The sequence below is a fragment of the Bombina bombina genome, chromosome 6 (genome assembly GCF_027579735.1).
Source record: "Bombina bombina isolate aBomBom1 chromosome 6, aBomBom1.pri, whole genome shotgun sequence".
Classification (NCBI taxonomy): domain Eukaryota; kingdom Metazoa; phylum Chordata; class Amphibia; order Anura; family Bombinatoridae; genus Bombina; species Bombina bombina.
The window spans coordinates 38,634,771-38,655,934 of NC_069504.1; the positions used below are offsets into that span (position 1 = coordinate 38,634,771).

General features: G+C 43.1%; 1 protein-coding gene across 1 annotated transcript in view; it reads right to left on the reverse strand.

Moving 5' to 3' along the window:
* UBE2H (ubiquitin conjugating enzyme E2 H) overlaps window positions 1-21,164 on the reverse strand; it is a 242,895-nt gene that overhangs the window by 133,158 nt on the left and 88,573 nt on the right. The window contains exon 2 of the mRNA XM_053716375.1: window positions 3,496-3,572. Coding sequence (XP_053572350.1) covers window positions 3,496-3,572 — 77 coding nt within the window. The remainder of the gene's footprint in view (window positions 1-3,495; window positions 3,573-21,164) is intronic.

Below are 21,164 nucleotides of genomic sequence, written 5' to 3' on the forward strand. Positions count from 1 at the left end.
GGAAGAAGCTTTGAACTCCAGAAGAAATCCCTGGGACACAATTTCCAACGCCCAGGGATCCTGGACATCTCTTGCCCAAGCCTGGGCGAAGAGAGAAAGTCTGCCCCCTACTAGATCCGTTTCCGGATCGGGGGCTGACCCTTCATGCTGTTTTAGAGGCAGCAGCTGTTTTTTTGGCCTGCTTTCCTTTGTTCCAAGCCTGGTTAGGTCTCCAGACCGGCTTGGACTGGGCAAAATTTCCCTCTTGTTTTGTATTAGAGGAAGTTGAAGCTGCGCCACTCTTGAAGTTTCGAAAGGAATGAAAATTAGTCTGTTTGGTCCTTAATTTGTTGGACCTATCCTGAGGAAAGGCGTGACCTTTTCCTCCAGTAATATCAGAAATGATCTCCTTCAGTCCAGGCCCGAATAGGGTCTGCCCCTTGAAGGGAATGTTGAGAAGCTTAGACTTTGAAGTAACGTCAGCTGACCAGGATTTGAGCCATAGCAAAACATGAGTTTTTAGCCGTTAGCTTGGTTAAATGAACGGCGTCAGAAACAAATGAATTGGCTAGCTTAAGAGCTTTAAGCCTGTCAAGGATATCATCCAATGGGGTTTCTACCTGTAGAGCCTCTTCTAGAGACTCAAACCAGAAGGCCGCAGCAACAGTGAGAGGGGCAATGCATGCAAGGGGCTGAAGAATAAAACCTTGTTGAATAAAAATGTTCTTAAGGTAACCCTTGTCCATTGGATCTAGAAAAGCACAACTGTCCTCGACAGGGATAGTTGTATGCTTCGCTAGGGTAGAGAGACTGCTCCCTCCACCTTAGGGACCGTTTGCCACAAGTCCCGTGTAGCGGCATCTATAGGAAACATCTTTTTAAAAACAGGAGGGGGAGAGAACGGTACACCTGGTCTATCCCATTCCTTAGTAATAATTTATGAAAACCTCTATTGGAAAAACATCAGTGTAAACAGGCACTGCATAGTATTTATCCAATTTACACAGTTGCTAAAAGCTCCCTGAGCAACACGCGGAGGTGTTCAAGCTTAAATTTAAATGTAGACATATCAGAATCAGGTTGAAGTGTCTTCCCTGAGTCAGAAAAATCACCCACAGATAGAAGCTCTCCTGCTTCGGCTTCTGCACATTGTGAGGGTATATCAGACATAGCTACTAAAGCGTCAGAGAGCTCTGTATTTGTTCTAGCCCCAGAGCTGTCTCGCTTTCCTTGTAACCCTGGCAATTTGGACAATACCTCTGTAAGGGTATGATTCACAACTGCCGCCATGTCTTGTAAAGTATACGCAATGGGCGCGGTAGATGTACTTGGCGTCCCTTGAGCGGGAGTTATAGGCTCTGACACGTGGGGAGAGTTAGTCGGCATAACTTCCCCCTTGTCAATTTCCTCTGGTGATAAATCTTTTAAAGCCAGAATATGGTCTTTAAAATTTATAGTAAGATCAGTGCATTTGGTACACATTCTAAGAGGGGGTTCCACAATGGCTTCTAAACATAATGAACAAGGAGTTTCCTCTATGTCAGACATGTTTAACAGACTAGTAATGAGACCAGCAAGCTTGGAAAACACTTTAATTAATGTGAAAAAGCAGAATATAAATAACAGTACTGTGCCTTTAAGGGAAAAAAACAAACACAAAAACTGCAAAACATTGAAAAAAAGCAGTTAACTCTACGAAATTTTTACAGTGTGTATAATAGACTAAAATAGCATTGCACCTACTTGCAAATGGATGATTAACCCTCAGGCTCAAAAACGAAGCAGAAAAACTGTAAAACCGTTATAACAGTCACAAGCAAACTGCCACAGCTCTACTGTGGCTCCTACTTTTGTAGGCACAAAAACCCTTTACAGAGGTCCAATATGTCAGGGTACTCCTTCGGGGAAGCTGGATGTCTCAGAATGTAAAAACTACTGCGCAATTAGAGCTTACCTTAAATATATCAGGCACTGTCAGCATTTTCTAGACCTTATCTCTCTAGAACATACCTATACTGAACATACCTCGGAGCAGTTAATTCTGCAGGCCGTTCCCCCAGCTGAAGTTTTCCCATACTCTTCAGTTATGTGTGAGAACAGCAGTGGACCTTAGTAACAACCTGCTAAGATCTTAAAAAACCTCAGGCAAAACTCTTCTTCTAATTTCTGCCTGAGGTAAAAACAGTACAACGCCGGTACCGTTTAAAAATAAACTTTTGATTGAAGATAAACTACACTAATTCACCACATCTCTCTTGATACTTCCTTTCTTGTCGAGAGCTGCAAGAGAATGACTGGTAGTGGCAGTTAGGGGAGGAGTTGTATAGACAGCTCTGCTGTGGGTGATCCTCTTGCAGCTTCCTGTTGGGAAGGAGAATATCCCACAAGCAATGGATGAATCCGTGGACTGGATACACCTTACAAGAGAAAAAAATATTAATCCAAGGGACAGTAGCAGTAACCTGATCTACTTGTCCTGACACACTAAGGCTAGTTACCAACTTGTGCAGCACAACGAGTTGTATGAAAATACCTGCACACAACTGCATTTTCTATCAAATCACATACAAGAATTCAAATTCTCAATTATATAAATACTGCAGAAGGAGGCACAGTTCATACATTTATTTAAGCACAATGTATTCATATTCTGCAGGTTTAGCACCTGGGTGGTTGATAATTCATTATGAATAAGCCTTACTTTACTATATAATTTCCTGCTGTATACAAACTCCGTTACAATCTAATCTTTACAATAGTTATGCAAATAGCTAAGTTTCCTTTCTAACCACTTAGCTGCTACAGAGAACTACATTGCACTGCATATAAATTGCGCTACAGCCTTATCTAGCAGACACAGGGCTAAATAAATGAGTTACAAGAGAACAACATTATTGTTTTTACAGGGAACACTCCTCAAACGTGGGAACTCTTTTCTATGCTCACCTAGTCCTCAAGTGGTTCTTTCCAAGATTATTTCTAGGCAGTATGTAAAGTGTAGCATTATTAAACTGTCTGCTAATAACCAGCTCTAGCAGTGACATCATCAAGAGGCAGATCAGAGCCTCGGCTATCCTGTGACAGAAATCATTCTCTGGCGAGGGGGGGGGGGAGCAGTTTAAGGGAAGTCATATAAAGGTGGATAAAACCTGCAACTGTTTAGGTATTGAATGCTGCATCAATACATCTATCTGTCCAAACCAGGTATGATTTTTTTTTTTAAATAATAAGAATAAAACTATCTGTCCATTCCCCGGAGTTCTGGCTATACAAATTCCACCATCTGAGGGTCTGCACATCAAGTATTTGGTGGGGCCTTGCACATATATGTGTACACACATAACCAACATAGGCCGTCAAGTCTTTGGTAGGTTTCACAATGAGACAGGTTGAATTGGGTCATGTTACTTATCTGCTTTTTCACCCAATGACCCCAATAACTATCTGAACTTTAGTACGGCTAGATATATGCAAACAGAAGATAAGCAAACAAGGCCCCACGGAAAAAATACTTACTTCCTTGTGGTCCATAAAATTTCACTATAAATTCATTGAGTCCTCCTAGGATTGTGACTTCATGTTTACTCTCGATGCTGATTCAGAACATTAAGGAAATACTGAAGACTGGAAACTGACCAAATATTTATATAAGATTTCTTCCCTCTCCTCCTGTTTTCCCCCATGCAGTCCATTTTTTTTTTTTCTTAAAGTAAATGCATTCAATACATTTGGGTAAAATGCATAATATATATCTATATACATACACTACACACCACATACATACGTGAACGACCGCCCTGAAATGTAGGCTGTACATTCTTAAAAGCCAGCAGCCTATCCTGAAGCATTAGCCAAGAGCGATTTAGAATATTAGTCAAAGCAAAGCATACTACCAGTCGCTTGCGCTGTGTGTATTGACCAGTGTTGCCTCCATCTTCATCAAACAAAAGTAGGAATTATAAGTAGTCATAAATAAGCCGAGATGGTTACTGTAAGTTCTGCGCTTGTTATTATCCAGGTTGTAAGAGTTACTAGGATAGGATCCTCAATGACAAAAAAATAATTGACGTGCATTCACAGGGCCGGGAGATCATGAATGCGCACAAACCTGCACATTGAAACTATGGTTTACTGTTATAGGGCAATTAAAATGTCTAATGGTGGGTCTGGCGGGTGGGGGCATTTTAAATATGGGACTGTGGCAAAACTGCTCAGATCATATATTGGTAATTGGAAAGTCTAATTTTAAAAACTTGCAAAATCAAGAGATATTTTTGAGTTTCATATCGCTTTAAGTACTTGAATTTAAAGGGACACTGAACCCAAATCTTTTCTTTCATGATTCAGATAGAGCATGCAATTTTAAGTAGCTTTCTAATTTACTCCTATTATCAATTGTTCTTCATTCACTTGCTATCTTTATTTGAAAAGCAAGAATGTAACTTTAGAAGCCGGCCCATTTTTGGTTCACAATCTGGGTTGTGCTTGCTGATTGGATAGCACCAATAAACAAGTGCTGTCCAGTTGTCTGAACCAAAATTTTGTCTGGCTCCTTAGCTTAAAAGCCTTCTTTTTCAAATAAAGATAGCAAGAAAACAAAGAAAAATTTGATAATAGGAGTAAATTAGAAAGTTGTTTAAAATTGCAGCTCTATCTGAATCACGAAAGAAAAAATTTGGGTTCAGTGTCCCTTTAATGTCTCAAATGCTTCTGAAAGGAACAGTACTGTTTAGCAGTATTAAAGTGAATACTTTTAACACCTTCAAATACTATTAGAGTATATGGAGCTAAGTCAGAGTGTAAATACAACTGCACATCTTGTTTATTATGCTTAAAGGGACAGGCTAAACTAGAATTGCTATTTTAAAAGATAGATAATCCCTTAATTACCCATTCCCCAGTTTTGCATAACCAACAGTTATATTAATATACTTTTTACCTCTGTGATTACTTTGTATCTAAGGCTCTGCAGACTGCCCCATTATTTCAGTTCTTTTGACAGATTTGCATTTTAGTCAATCAGTGCCGACTCCTAGGTAACTCCACGTGTGTCAGCAGTGTTCTCTATATGGCACACAAATTAATACCCTCTAGTGGTGAAAACTGTTAAAATGCATTCACATAAGAGGCGCCCTTCAAGGCTAAAACTCTTGTACTCTTGTGGTTTTTAAATCGCGGCTGTTAATTGCGATTTAAACCGCATATGCGGTTAATCGTTCAGCCCTATTCTGGAGTTTGGAAACAGACTACAAGGGTCTAGCGCGGCACCACACAATAGACGCCACCCCCCTTGATAACACAAGGGTTCTTGCCTTACCTTGCCATAATCTACCAACATAGCCCTTATTAACGCTATACCTAAGCAAAGAAAACTACCTAAGATCTGCAGAGTATAGCGAAACTGATCAGAACAATACACCTCAGCTAAAATGGCTCCTGTGGAGAAAAACAGGCCTAAAGGGTATTTATAGTACGCACTGGCAAAAACTCGATGTACTCTTTCAAAGCCTCATTGATCACACACCACTGGACTTTTTACCGAATCAATGCTTTGAGGACGATTCAGTTAACATAGCTTCAGAAGATGTTATAAGATGGAGCCTGCACACTTGGAAACCACCTTTACTGCAATGAGCAGACGCCAACACGACATGGCGCCTCAGGTGATGCCAGATAATTTAAAAAAAAAAAAAAACACAACCTAAAAGCGGCGATGAAAGAAACCAGCTACCCAAGCATAATGCTAATGACCAAAGATCTAGATGGCATATTGAGCAAATCTCAGCGAAGGGGAAGATTTTCGGCACAAACAACATCTACATGGGGGTTGGGGGGACCTCCCGAGAGAACAAAACTGGCAACTTGATAAGCTCCACACCTGCAGTCACAGATCCAATGTCCACCGGCAAAACTACTGACTACCAACTAGGGCCCAACTATGATCTGTACATAGATATGTACCCTGTGAACTCTTATGGAGGGACACTAAGGGAAATCATCCTGGGACCCACTTTGACACACAGACGCTTTGATATAACCACTTACAGGATGGCACTAAAGTTTTCCTGTAGGCTCTTTCCCTTTCATGACCATAACACGGACTCGGAAAATATGTACATCATGATGCCTATGTAACATACTTTAGAAAGATTATCAGTGTCTAGGTGATATTCGTATGCATCTTATTTCATTTCATTACTAGTATTTATTATAGCTTGGCACGTTTACTTTAGCTGGTTAATTAAAATATGTTGTATATGTCCACAGTTGTATTTTATTCCTAACAACCAAGCAGCACCGCTAAATTCCACAAACTCACTGTTATATTATATGGAACATGTAGATTTCATTGCTATATCTCTACTAATATTTAGACTGTAGGTAGTGCTGTTGCCATGTTGCTATTTTTCACAGTTGTGAGTTTTCTCTGGAGGTTAGTGGGGGGCCTTCAGTGAACACTTGCCGTAACACTAACACATTGTAGGATTAGTCACAATTACTCGTCTATTAACCTGACATCATGCCGGCTCCTCCCTCGTGGCCTGCGGCTGGGGTCGCGGGGGAGATACAAGCAAGACATTCCTAGCTCTTAGTAAAGGGTTATAAGCCTTGGTGTACATTTACAGCGCTAAACACAGAAAATGTACCTTAATTATACACATAATCCTCATGGATTAAAAAGCTATATATATGTATATAGTTTAAAGTGAAGGTAAACTTTGGTGAATGAAAGTCCGTTTTTTAAAAATACTATTAAAAACAGGGGCACTTTCATTTATCAAAGTTTACAAAGCAGCCGTTTTGTTAAAAAAAAAAAAAAAAAAAACACTTTTTTTTTCCTTTTCACAGCTAGAGCAGCTTCCCCCACCTAGAGATCCTCTATTCACACATCAGCAATGACTAATCCGGCTTCCTCCAATCACAACTTTCCCCCCAAGGTAGTTATTGCCCGAGGCCATGCAGTGATTGGAGGAAGCAGGATTAGTCTTTGCAGATGTGTGAATAGAGGATCTCTAGGTTTAGAGAAGCTGCTCTAGCTGTGAAAAGAAAAAGTAAATTTATGCTTACCTGATAAATTAATTTCTTCTATGGTACGACGAGTCCACGGATTCATCCTTTACTTGTGGGATATTATCCTCCTGCTAACAGGAAGTGGCAAAGAGCACCACAGCAGAGCTGTCTTTATAGCTCCTCCCTTAGCTCCACTCCCCAGTCATTCGACCAAAGGTACAGGAAGAAAAAGGAGAAACTAAAAAGGTGCAGAGGTGACCATCAGATCCAATTCTGGTGTGCCCCAATGATGAATCAATTGTGCAAACACCTCCGGATGGAGTTCCCACTCCCCCAGATGAAAAGTCTGACGACTTAGAAAATCCGCTTCCCTGTTCTCCACTCCTGGGATATAGATTGCTGATAGATGGCAAGAGTGAGTCTCTACCCATCGAATTATTTTGGTAACCTCTATCATCGCTAGAGAACTTTGTTCCCCCCCCCCCCCCCCCGATGATTGATATATGCTACAGTCGTGATATTGTCCGACTGGAATCTTATGAATCTGGCCGAAGCCAGCTGAGGCCACGCCTGAAGCGCGTTGAATATCGCTCTCAATTCTAGAATATTTATCGGGAGGAGAGCCTCCTCCTGAGTCCACACTCCCTGTGCTTTCAGGGAATTCCAGACTGCATCCCAGCCCAATAGGCTGGAGTCTGTCATCACTATGACCCATGCTGGCCTGCGGAAACACATTCCCTGGGACAGATGATCCTGTGACAACCACCAAAGAAGAGAGTCTCTGGTCTCTTGATCCCGATTTATCTGAGGAGATAAATTTGCATAATCCCCATTCCAATGTGAGAGCATGCATAGTTGCAGCGGTCTGAGATGCAAGCAAGCAAACGGAACTATGTCCATTGCCGCTACCATTAAGCCGATTACCTCCATACACTGAGCCACTGACGGCCGAGGAATGGAATGAAGAGCTCGGCAGGTGGTTAAAATCTTTGTTTTCCTGACCTCCGTCAGAAAAATTCTCATGTCTACCGAATCTATCAGAGTTCCCAGGAATGGAACTCTTGTGAGAGGGGTAAGTGAACTCTTCTTTACGTTCAACTTCCACCCGTGAGATCTTAGAAAAGCCAACACTATGTCCGTGTGAGATTAAGATATCGTCCAGATAAGGCGCCACTGCTATGCCCTGCGGCCTTAGGACCGCCAGAAGGGACCCTAGCACTTTTGTGAAAATTCTGGGAGCTGTGGCCAACCCGAAGGGAAGAGCCACAAACTGGTAATGCTTGTCCAAGAAGGAGAAGCCGAGGAACTGGTGATGATCTTTGTGGATAGGAATGTGAAGATAAGCATCCTTCAAATCCACGGTGGTCATATATTGACCCTCCTGGATCATTAGTAAAATAGTCTGAATGTTCTCCATCTTGAAGGATGGGACTGAAAAATTTGTTTAGAATTTTGAGATCTAAAATCGGTCTGAAGGTTCCCTCTTTTTTGGGAACCACAAACAGATTGGAGTAAAACCCCTGCCCCTGATCTGCTTTTGGAACTGGACAGATTACCCCCATAGTATATAGGTCTTCCACACAGCGTAAGAACACCTCTTTGTCTGGTTTACAGACAACCGTGAAAGATGAAATCTCCCCCTTGGAGGAGAATCTTTGAAGTCTAGAAAATACCCCTGGGTCACGATTTCTAAAGCCCAGGAGTCCTGAACATCTCTTGCCCAAGCCTGAGCAAAGAGAGAAAGTCTGCCCCCTACTAGATCCGGTCCCGGATCGGGGGCTGCCCCTTCATGCTGTCTTGGTGGCAGCAGCGGGCTTCTTGGCCTGTTTACCCTTATTCCAGGTCTGGTTAAGTCTCCAGACTGACTTGGATTGAGCAAAATTCCCCTCCTGCTTTGCGGCAGGGGAGGAGGTAGGGGGACCACCTTTGAAGTTTCGAAAGGAACGAAAATTATTTTGTTTGGTCCTCATCTTACCCTGAGGAAGGGCACAGCCTTTTCCTCCAGTGATGTCAGAAATGATATTTCAGTTCAGGCCTGAATATGGTCTTAACCTTGAAAGGAATAGCTAAAAGCTTAGATTTTGATGACATCAGCAGACCAGGACTTAAGCCATAACGCGCTATGCGCTAAAATGGCAAGACCTGAATTATTTGCCAGAAATTTAGCCAGTTGAAAAGCGGCATCTGTAATGAAAGAATATCATCTAATGGGGTCTCAACCTTAAGAGCCTCCTCTAGAGCCTCAAACCAAAAAGCAGCTGCAGTAGTTACAGGAACAATGCATGCTATAGGCTGTAGAAGAAAACCCAGATGAATAAATATTTTCTTTAGAAGACCCTCTAATTTTTTATCCATAGGATCTTTGAAAGCACAACTGTCCTCAATAGGTATAGTTGTACGCTTAGCCAGGGTAGAAATAGCTCCCTCCACCTTAGGGACCATCTGCCACGAATCGCGAATAGTGTCAGATATGGGAAACATTTTCTTAAAAGAAGAGGGGGAGAGAACTGAATACCTGGTCTATCCCATTCCTTCGTAACAATGTCCGAAATCCTCTTAGGGACCGGAAAAACAGTGTAAGCAGGAACCTCTAGATATCTATCCATTTTACACAATTTCTCTGGTGGAATTACAATAGGGTCACAAAACCTCCCTGAGCAACAAGCGGAGGTGTTCTACCTTAAACTTAAAAGCCGTCATATCTGAGTCTGTTTGAGGGAACATCTTTCCTGAATCAGAAAGCTTTCCCTCAGACAGCAATTCCCTCACCCCCAACTCAGAACATTGTGAGGGAACATCGGAGTTGGCTAATAAAGCGTCAGATGGCTCAGCATTTACTCACACCGGACCTACTGCGCTTCCCCTGCAACCCAGGCAGTTTAGATAAAACCTCAGTGAGGGTAGTAGACATAACTGCGGCCATATCTTGCAGGGTGAAAGAATTAGACGCACTAGTACTTGGCGTCGCTTGTGTGGGCGTTGTGACACTTGGGGAGAAGTAGATGGCATAACCTGATTCTCTTCTGACTGAGAATCATCCTGTGACATACTTTTATCAGCTAAAATATGTTCTTTGCAATTTAAGGCCCTTTCAGTGCATGAGGGACACATGTTAAGTGGGGGTTACACAATGGCTTCTAAACACATGGGACATTGGCTTTCCTCAATGTCAGACATGTTAAACAGGCTAGTAATGACCACAAACAGGCTTGAAAACACTTTATTTAGTGAAAAGTCAATATGAAAAAAACGGTACTGCGCCTTTAAGAGAAAATAAAGCATACAATTTTTCCAAAACTGCTTTAAAACAATAAAATCGTTCCAATTTTATGATAGAAGCATCCAAACTATGCAGCTAAGTTTGCCCAAAAAGAAAGGAACACTTAACCCTTACTAGAAAAAAAAAACGGATAATTAGAAAACGTTTATATCAATAAAAAACACCCCCTGCACCTCGACACAGCCCTGCTGTGGCGCCTACCTGCCCTCAGGGGTCTGCAAAACCGGGTTAAAGCTTCGATTTGGCCCAATACAGCAAACAAGGGCCCACCGGATATGGAGTTTGCTGCTTGGCTGACAAAAACAACTGCGCAACTGAGGCGCGAAAATAGGCTCCGCCCATCTCACTCGATGTCTCTCAGCCCAAATGAACCGCACTACAGCGGTCTAAAAACTAGCCATGTGGGTTCATAAACCCAAAAAGAAAGCCATATGTACCCTCTCAATAAGCATGAAAAACGTCTCACATAAAAACGTTATCAGCACTCCCAGTTATGTAAACGTTTGCCCACAAACATTCAAAACTCAGTGTCAACCATTTTTTCTTAGCCCATATATGCAAGCTCAGTAATACCCCTCTATATATTTTAGGATTACTGCTTACCCTTTTCCCTCATGGGGACACTGTCAGCCAATTCTGAAATACCACCAGAAAAAAATGACTGAACATACCTCACTGCTTATAGCATGAAAACATTCCTCACACTGAAGTTTAAGTACTCCTCAGCCATTCTGTGGGAACTGCTCTGGATCTTAGCGACAACTGTTAAGATCATCAGCCTCCAGGCAGAAGTCTTCATCCATCTGCTGCCTGAGGGAAAGTAGTGCACACCGGTACCATTTAAAATAAACTCTTGCTTGAAGAAAATAAAAACTAACATTTTATTACCTCTTTCACTTTACCCTTCCTAGTACTTAGAGTAAGCAAAGAGAATGACTGGGGGTGGAGTCAAGGGAGGAGCTATATAGACAACTCTGCTGTGGTGCTCTTTGCTACTTCCTGTTAGCAGGAGGATAATATCCCACAAGTAAAGGATGAATTTGTGGACTTGTATCTTATAGAAAAAATAGGTTTTACTGTTTACCCCATTCCCATACAGGGAAATAATGCCAACCAGTTCTGATACACCAAGTCTCCTCAGAAAAAAAAAAAAAAAGGCTGCACATACATTAATGCTGCTTGTAGCATGAAACCGGTCTCCACACTGAAGATGTCTCATGGTTACCTTCAGAAGTCTTGTGGGAACCAGCATGGATCTCAGTTACAAATGCTAAGATCATCAAACCTCAGTGCAGAAATCTTCTTCCATATCCCCCTGAGGAAAATAGTATGCACCAGTACCATTTAAAATAAAAAACTTCTTGATTGAAGAAACTAAAACCAACACCTCACTTTACCATGTCTTCCTATTGTAACACAGGCAAAGAGAATGACTGGAGGTGGAGGGGAAGGGAGGGGCTATATATACAGCTCTGCTGTGGTGCTCTTTGCCACTTCCTGTTAGCAGGAGGTTAATATCCCACAAGGATGAAATCCGTGGACTCGTCATATCTATTGTAGAAAGAGTATGATAATAGAAATTTCGGCTTACCAGAACAAACCCCAATCTTATGAGGTAAGTATGAAGCTTTAAGGGGAAGTGATGGTAGAAAACTCTTCAGTCAATCCATTCATGAATTGGTCTGTCTTTGCTTGGATCAGAATCTCTCCTAATAAAGTCTGTGTAGTATGCTTGTAGCGAATGGAATTGTTGGACTCTAATCTTTCATTCCGTGGTGAGAATTTGTGAAAATCTTGTCCACCTCCGGAGTATGGAGAGGGGGGTGGATAGCCCCAGTGTAGAAACGTAAACAGTGATACAGTTTCAGATGTGTCTGTAGGTGAGAACTTAAGATCCAGTGACCATCAATCTGTTTGATTTAGTACTCATGTGCAGAAACTCTCCACCCAGACGGGAAAACACTTTTACAGAAGGAATGTGCCTTTCTTTGCTAACAGAAAACAGAATTTATGTTTACCTGATAAATTACTTTCTCCAACGGTGTGTCCGGTCCACGGCGTCATCCTTACTTGTGGGATATTCTCTTCCCCAACAGGAAATGGCAAAGAGCCCAGCAAAGCTGGTCACATGATCCCTCCTAGGCTCCGCCTACCCCAGTCATTCGACCGACGTTAAGGAGGAATATTTGCATAGGAGAAACCATATGGTACCGTGGTGACTGTAGTTAAAGAAAATAAATTATCAGACCTGATTAAAAAAACCAGGGCGGGCCGTGGACCGGACACACCGTTGGAGAAAGTAATTTATCAGGTAAACATAAATTCTGTTTTCTCCAACATAGGTGTGTCCGGTCCACGGCGTCATCCTTACTTGTGGGAACCAATACCAAAGCTTTAGGACACGGATGAAGGGAGGGAGCAAATCAGGTCACCTAAATGGAAGGCACCACGGCTTGCAAAACCTTTCTCCCAAAAATAGCCTCAGAAGAAGCAAAAGTATCAAACTTGTAAAATTTGGTAAAAGTGTGCAGTGAAGACCAAGTCGCTGCCCTACATATCTGATCAACAGAAGCCTCGTTCTTGAAGGCCCATGTGGAAGCCACAGCCCTAGTGGAATGAGCCGTGATTCTTTCGGGAGGCTGCCGTCCGGCAGTCTCGTAAGCCAATCTGATGATGCTTTTAATCCAAAAAGAGAGAGAGGTAGAAGTTGCTTTTTGACCTCTCCTTTTACCGGAATAAACAACAAACAAGGAAGATGTTTGTCTAAAATCCTTTGTAGCATCTAAATAGAATTTTAGAGCGCGAACAACATCCAAATTGTGCAACAAACGTTCCTTCTTTGAAACTGGTTTCGGACACAGAGAAGGTACGATAATCTCCTGGTTAATGTTTTTGTTAGAAACAACTTTTGGAAGAAAACCAGGTTTAGTACGTAAAACCACCTTATCTGCATGGAACACCAGATAAGGAGGAGAACACTGCAGAGCAGATAATTCTGAAACTCTTCTAGCAGAAGAAATTGCAACTAAAAACAAAACTTTCCAAGATAATAACTTAATATCAACGGAATGTAAGGGTTCAAACGGAACCCCCTGAAGAACTGAAAGAACTAAGTTGAGACTCCAAGGAGGAGTCAAAGGTTTGTAAACAGGCTTAATTCTAACCAGAGCCTGAACAAAGGCTTGAACATCTGGCACAGCTGCCAGCTTTTTGTGAAGTAACACAGACAAGGCAGAAATCTGTCCCTTCAGGGAACTAGCAGATAATCCTTTTTCCAATCCTTCTTGAAGGAAGGATAGAATCTTAGGAATCTTAACCTTGTCCCAAGGGAATCCTTTAGATTCACACCAACAGATATATTTTTTCCAAATTTTGTGGTAAATCTTTCTAGTTACAGGCTTTCTGGCCTGAACAAGAGTATCGATAACAGAATCTGAGAACCCTCGCTTCGATAAGATCAAGCGTTCCATCTCCAAGCAGTCAGCTGGAGTGAAACCAGATTCGGACGTTCGAACGGACCCTGAACAAGAAGGTCTCGTCTCAAAGGTAGCTTCCAAGGTGGAGCCGATGACATATTCACCAGATCTGCATACCAAGTCCTGCGTGGCCACGCAGGAGCTATCAAGATCACCGACGCCCTCTCCTGATTGATCCTGGCTACCAGCCTGGGGATGAGAGGAAACAGCGGGAACACATAAGCTAGTTTGAAGGTCCAAGGTGCTACTAGTGCATCCACTAGAGCCGCCTTGGGATCCCTGGATCTGGACCCGTAGCAAGGAACTTTGAAGTTCTGACGAGAGGTCATCAGATCCATGTCTGGAATGCCCCACAGCTGAGTGACTTGGGCAAAGATTTCCGGATGGAGTTCCCACTCCCCCGGATGCAATGTCTGACGACTCAGAAAATCCGCTTCCCAATTTTCCACTCCTGGGATGTGGATAGCAGACAGGTGGCAGGAGTGAGACTCCGCCCATAGAATGATTTTGGTCACTTCTTCCATCGCTAGGGAACTCCTTGTTCCCCCCTGATGGTTGATGTACGCAACAGTTGTCATGTTGTCTGATTGAAACCGTATGAACTTGGCCCTCGCTAGCTGAGGCCAAGCCTTGAGAGCATTGAATATCGCTCTCAGTTCCAGAATATTTATCGGTAGAAGAGATTCTTCCCGAGACCAAAGACCCTGAGCTTTCAGGGATCCCCAGACCGCGCCCCAGCCCATCAGACTGGCGTCGGTCGTGACGATGACCCACTCCGGTCTGCGGAATGTCATCCCTTGTGACAGGTTGTCCAGGGACAGCCACCAACGGAGTGAGTCTCTGGTCCTCTGATTTACTTGTATCTTCGGAGACAAGTCTGTATAGTCCCCATTCCACTGACTGAGCATGCACAGTTGTAAAGGTCTTAGATGAATGCGCGCAAAAGGAACTATGTCCATTGCCGCTACCATCAAACCGATCACTTCCATGCACTGCGCTATGGAAGGAAGAGGAACGGAATGAAGTATCCGACAAGAGTCTAGAAGTTTTGTTTTTCTGGCCTCTGTCAGAAAAATCCTCATTTCTAAGGAGTCTATTATTGTTCCCAAGAAGGGAACCCTTGTTGACGGAGATAGAGAACTCTTTTCCACGTTCACTTTCCATCCGTGAGATCTGAGAAAGGCCAGGACAATGTCCGTGTGAGCCTTTGCTTGAGGAAGGGACGACGCTTGAATCAGAATGTCGTCCAAGTAAGGTACTACAGCAATGCCCCTTGGTCTTAGCACAGCTAGAAGGGACCCTAGTACCTTTGTGAAAATCCTTGGAGCAGTGGCTAATCCGAAAGGAAGCGCCACGAACTGGTAATGCTTGTCCAGGAATGCGAACCTTAGGAACCGATGATGTTCCTTGTGGATAGGAATATGTAGATACGCATCCTTTAAATCCACTGTGGTCATGAATTGACCTTCCTGGATGGAAGGAAGAATAGTTCGAATGGTTTCCATCTTGAACGATGGAACCTTGAGAAACTTGTTTAAGATCTTGAGATCTAAGATTGGTCTGAACGTTCCCTCTTTTTTGGGAACTATGAACAGATTGGAGTAGAACCCCATCCCTTGTTCTCTTAATGGAACAGGATGAATCACTCCCATTTTTAACAGGTCTTCTACACAATGTAAGAATGCCTGTCTTTTTATGTGGTCTGAAGACAACTGAGACCTGTGGAACCTCCCCCTTGGGGGAAGCCCCTTGAAGTCCAGAAGATAACCTTGGGAGACTATTTCTAGCGCCCAAGGATCCAGAACATCTCTTGCCCAAGCCTGAGCGAAGAGAGAGAGTCTGCCCCCCACCAGATCCGGTCCCGGATCGGGGGCCAACATTTCATGCTGTCTTGGTAGCAGTGGCAGGTTTCTTGGCCTGCTTTCCCTTGTTCCAGCCTTGCATTGGTCTCCAAGCTGGCTTGGCTTGAGAAGTATCACCCTCTTGCTTAGAGGACGTAGCACTTTGGGCTGGTCCATTTCTACGAAAGGGACGAAAATTAGGTTTATTTTTTGCCTTGAAAGGCCGATCCTGAGGAAGGGCGTGGCCCTTACCCCCAGTGATATCAGAGATAATCTCTTTCAAGTCAGGGCCAAACAGCGTTTTCCCCTTGAAAGGAATGTTAAGTAGCTTGTTCTTGGAAGACGCATCAGCTGACCAAGATTTCAACCAAAGCGCTCTGCGCGCCACAATAGCAAACCCAGAATTCTTAGCCGCTAACCTAGCCAATTGCAAAGTGGCGTCTAGGGTGAAAGAATTAGCCAATTTGAGAGCATTGATTCTGTCCATAATCTCCTCATAAGGAGGAGAATCACTATCGACCGCCTTTATCAGCTCATCGAACCAGAAACATGCGGCTGTAGCTACAGGGACAATGCATGAAATTGGTTGTAGAAGGTAACCCTGCTGAACAAACATCTTTTTAAGTAAACCTTCTAATTTTTTATCCATAGGATCTTTGAAAGCACAACTATCCTCTATGGGTATAGTGGTGCGTTTGTTTAAAGTGGAAACCGCTCCCTCGACCTTGGGGACTGTCTGCCATAAGTCCTTTCTGGGGTCGACCATAGGAAACAATTTTTTAAATATGGAGGGAGGGACGAAAGGAATACCGGGCCTTTCCCATTCTTTATTAACAATGTCCGCCACCCGCTTGGGTATAGGAAAAGCTTCTGGGAGCCCCGGGACCTCTAGGAACTTGTCCATTTTACATAGTTTCTCTGGGATGACCAACTTGTCACAATCATCCAGAGTGGATAATACCTCCTTAAGCAGAATGCGGAGATGTTCCAACTTAAATTTAAACGTAATCACATCAGGTTCAGCTTGTTGAGAAATGTTCCCTGAATCAGTAATTTCTCCCTCAGACAAAACCTCCCTGGCCCCATCAGACTGGGTTAGGGGCCCTTCAGAACCATTATTATCAGCGTCGTCATGCTCTTCAGTATCTAAAACAGAGCAGTCGCGCTTACGCTGATAAGTGTTCATTTTGGCTAAAATGTTTTTGACAGAATTATCCATTACAGCCGTTAATTGTTGCATAGTAAGGAGTATTGGCGCGCTAGATGTACTAGGGGCCTCCTGAGTGGGCAAGACTCGTGTAGACGAAGGAGGGAATGATGCAGTACCATGCTTACTCCCCTCACTTGAGGAATCATCTTGGGCATCATTGTCATTGTCACATAAATAACATTTATTTAAATGAATAGGAATTCTGGCTTCCCCACATTCAGAACACAGTCTATCTGGTAGTTCAGACATGTTAAACAGGCATAAACTTGATAACAAAGTACAAAAAACGTTTTAAAATAAAACCGTTACTGTCACTTTAAATTTTAAACTGAACACACTTTATTACTGCAATTGCGAAAAAACATGAAGGAATTGTTCAAAATTCACCAAATTTTCACCACAGTGTCTTAAAGCCTTAAAAGTATTGCACACCAAATTTGGAAGCTTTAACCCTTAAAATAACGGAACCGGAGCCGTTTTTAACTTTAACCCCTTTACAGTCCCTGGTATCTGCTTTGCTGAGACCCAACCAAGCCCAAAGGGGAATACGATACCAAATGACGCCTTCAGAAAGTCTTTTCTAAGTATCAGAGCTCCTCTCACATGCGACTGCATGTCATGCCTCTCAAAAACAAGTGCGCAACACCGGCGCGAAAATGAGGCTCTGCCTATGATTTGGGAAAGCCCCTAAAGAATAAGGTGTCTAAAACAGTGCCTGCCGATATTATTATATCAAAATACCCAGAATAAATGATTCCTCAAGGCTAAATATGTGTTAATAATGAATCGATTTAGCCCAGAAAAAGTCTACAGTCTTAATAAGCCCTTGTGAAGCCCTTATTTACGATCTTAATAAACATGGCTTACCGGATCCCATAGGGAAAATGACAGCTTCCAGCATTACATCGTCTTGTTAGAATGTGTCATACCTCAAGCAGCAAGAGACTGCTCACTGTTCCCCCAACTGAAGTTAATTGCTCTCAACAGTCCTGTGTGGAACAGCCATGGATTTTAGTGACGGTTGCTAAAATCATTTTCCTCATACAAACAGAAATCTTCATCTCTTTTCTGTTTCTGAGTAAATAGTACATACCAGCACTATTTCAAAATAACAAACTCTTGATTGAATAATAAAAACTACAGTTAAACACTAAAAAACTCTAAGCCATCTCCGTGGAGATGTTGCCTGTACAACGGCAAAGAGAATGACTGGGGTAGGCGGAGCCTAGGAGGGATCATGTGACCAGCTTTGCTGGGCTCTTTGCCATTTCCTGTTGGGGAAGAGAATATCCCACAAGTAAGGATGACGCCGTGGACCGGACACACCTATGTTGGAGAAAGACAATATTAATCGCCTCCAAAAACAAGCTTTTACTGTGCAGTCATATTGGTGTGGGACAGATAGTTTGAGAATGCAGGTGAGACATCTACTCCTTATATACATATATATATATACACACACACACACACACACACATATATATATAAAAACATTATATATATATATATATATATATAAAAACATACACACACATATATATATACACACACACACACATATATATAAAAACATTATATATATATATATATATATATATATAAAAAAAACAGAATTTATGTTTACCTGATAAATTTCTTTCTCCAACGGTGTGTCCGGTCCACGGCGTCATCCTTACTTGTGGGATATTCTCTTCCCCAACAGGAAATGGCAAAGAGCCCAGCAAAGCTGGTCACATGATCCCTCCTAGGCTCCGCCTACCCCAGTCATTCGACCGACGTTAAGGAGGAATATTTGCATAGGAGAAACCATATGGTACCGTGGTGACTGTAGTTAAAGAAAATAAAATATCAGACCTGATTAAAAAAACCAGGGCGGGCCGTGGACCGGACACACCGTTGGAGAAAGAAATTTATCAGGTAAACATAAATTCTGTTTTCTCCAACATAGGTGTGTCCGGTCCACGGCGTCATCCTTACTTGTGGGAACCAATACCAAAGCTTTAGGACACGGATGAAGGGAGGGAGCAAATCAGGTCACCTAAATGGAAGGCACCACGGCTTGCAAAACCTTTCTCCCAAAAATAGCCTCAGAAGAAGCAAAAGTATCAAACTTGTAAAATTTGGTAAAAGTGTGCAGTGAAGACCAAGTCGCTGCCCTACATATCTGATCAACAGAAGCCTCGTTCTTGAAGGCCCATGTGGAAGCCACAGCCCTAGTGGAATGAGCTGTGATTCTTTCGGGAGGCTGCCGTCCGGCAGTCTCGTAAGCCAATCTGATGATGCTTTTAATCCAAAAAGAGAGAGAGGTAGAAGTTGCTTTTTGACCTCTCCTTTTACCTGAATAAACAACAAACAAGGAAGATGTTTGTCTAAAATCCTTTGTAGCATCTAAATAGAATTTTAGAGCGCGAACAACATCCAAATTGTGCAACAAACGTTCCTTCTTTGAAACTGGCTTTGGACACAGAGAAGGTACGATAATCTCCTGGTTAATGTTTTTGTTAGAAACAACTTTTGGAAGAAAACCAGGTTTAGTACGTAAAACCACCTTATCTGCATGGAACACCAGATAAGGAGGAGAACACTGCAGAGCAGATAATTCTGAGACTCTTCTAGCAGAAGAAATCGCAACTAAAAACAAAACTTTCCAAGATAATGACTTAATATCAACGGAATGTAAGGGTTCAAACGGAACCCCCTGAAGAACTGAAAGAACTAAATTGAGACTCCAAGGAGGAGTCAAAGGTTTGTAAACAGGCTTGATTCTAACCAGAGCCTGAACAAAGGCTTGAACATCTGGCACAGCTGCCAGCTTTTTGTGAAGTAATACCGACAAGGCAGAAATCTGTCCCTTCAGGGAACTAGCAGATAATCCTTTGTCCAATCCTTCTTGAAGGAAGGATAGAATCCTAGGAATCTTAACCTTGTCCCAAGGGAATCCTTTAGATTCACACCAACAGATATATTTTTTCCAAATTTTGTGGTAAATCTTTCTAGTCACAGGCTTTCTGGCCTGAACAAGAGTATCGATAACAGAATCTGAGAATCCTCGCTTCGATAAAATCAAGCGTTCAATCTCCAAGCAGTCAGCTGGAGTGAAACCAGATTCGGATGTTCGAACGGACCCTGAACAAGAAGGTCTCGTCTCAAAGGTAGCTTCCAAGGTGGAGCCGATGACATATTCACCAGATCTGCATACCAAGTCCTGCGTGGCCACGCAGGAGCTATCAAGATCACCGACGCCCTCTCCTGCTTGATCCTGGCTATCAGCCTGGGGATGAGAGGAAATGGCGGGAACACATAAGCTAGTTTGAAGGTCCAAGGTGCTACTAGTGCATCCACTAGAGCCGCCTTGGGATCCCTGGATCTGGCCCCGTAGCAAGGAACTTTGAAGTTCTGACGAGAGGCCATCAGATCCATGTCTGGAATGCCCCACAGGTGAGTGACTTGGGCAAAGATTTCCGGATGGAGTTCCCACTCCCCCGGATGCAATGTCTGCCGACTCAGAAAATCCGCTTCCCAATTTTCCACTCCTGGGATGTGGATAGCAGACAGGTGGCAGGAGTGAGACTCCGCCCAAAGAATAATTTTGGTTACTTCTTCCATCGCTAGGGAACTCCTTGTTCCCCCCTGATGGTTGATGTACGCAACAGTCGTCATGTTGTCTGATTGAAACCGTATGAACCTGGTCCTCGCAAGCTGGGGCCAGGCCTGGAGAGCATTGAATATCGCTCTCAGTTCCAGAATATTTATCGGTAGAAGAGATTCTTCCCGAGACCAAAGACCCTGAGCTTTCAGGGATCCCCAGACCGCGCCCCAGCCTATCAGACTGGCGTCGGTCGTGACAATGACCCACTCTGGTCTGTGGAACATCATCCCTTGAGACAGATTGTCCTAGGGACAGCCACCAACGGAGTGAGTCTCTGGTCCTCTGATTTACTTGTATCTTCGGAGACAAGTCTGTATAGTCCCCATTCCACTGACTGAGCATGCACAGTTGTAATGGTCTTAGATGAATGCGCGCAAAAGGAACTATGTCCATCGCCGCCACCATCAACCCGATCACTTCCATGCACTGAGCTATGGAAGGAAGAGGAACGGAATGAAGTATCCGACAAGAGTCCAGAAGCTTTGTTTTTCTGGCCTCTGTTAGAAAGATCCTCATTTCTAAGGAGTCTATAATTGTTCCCAAGAAGGGAACCCTTGTTGACGGGGATAGAGAACTCTTTTCCACGTTCACTTTCCAGCCGTGAGATCTGAGAAAGGCCAGGACAATGTCCGTGTGAGCCTTTGCTTGAGGAAGGGACGACGCTTGAATCAGAATGTCGTCCAGGTAAGGTACTACTGCAATGCCCCTTGGTCTTAGC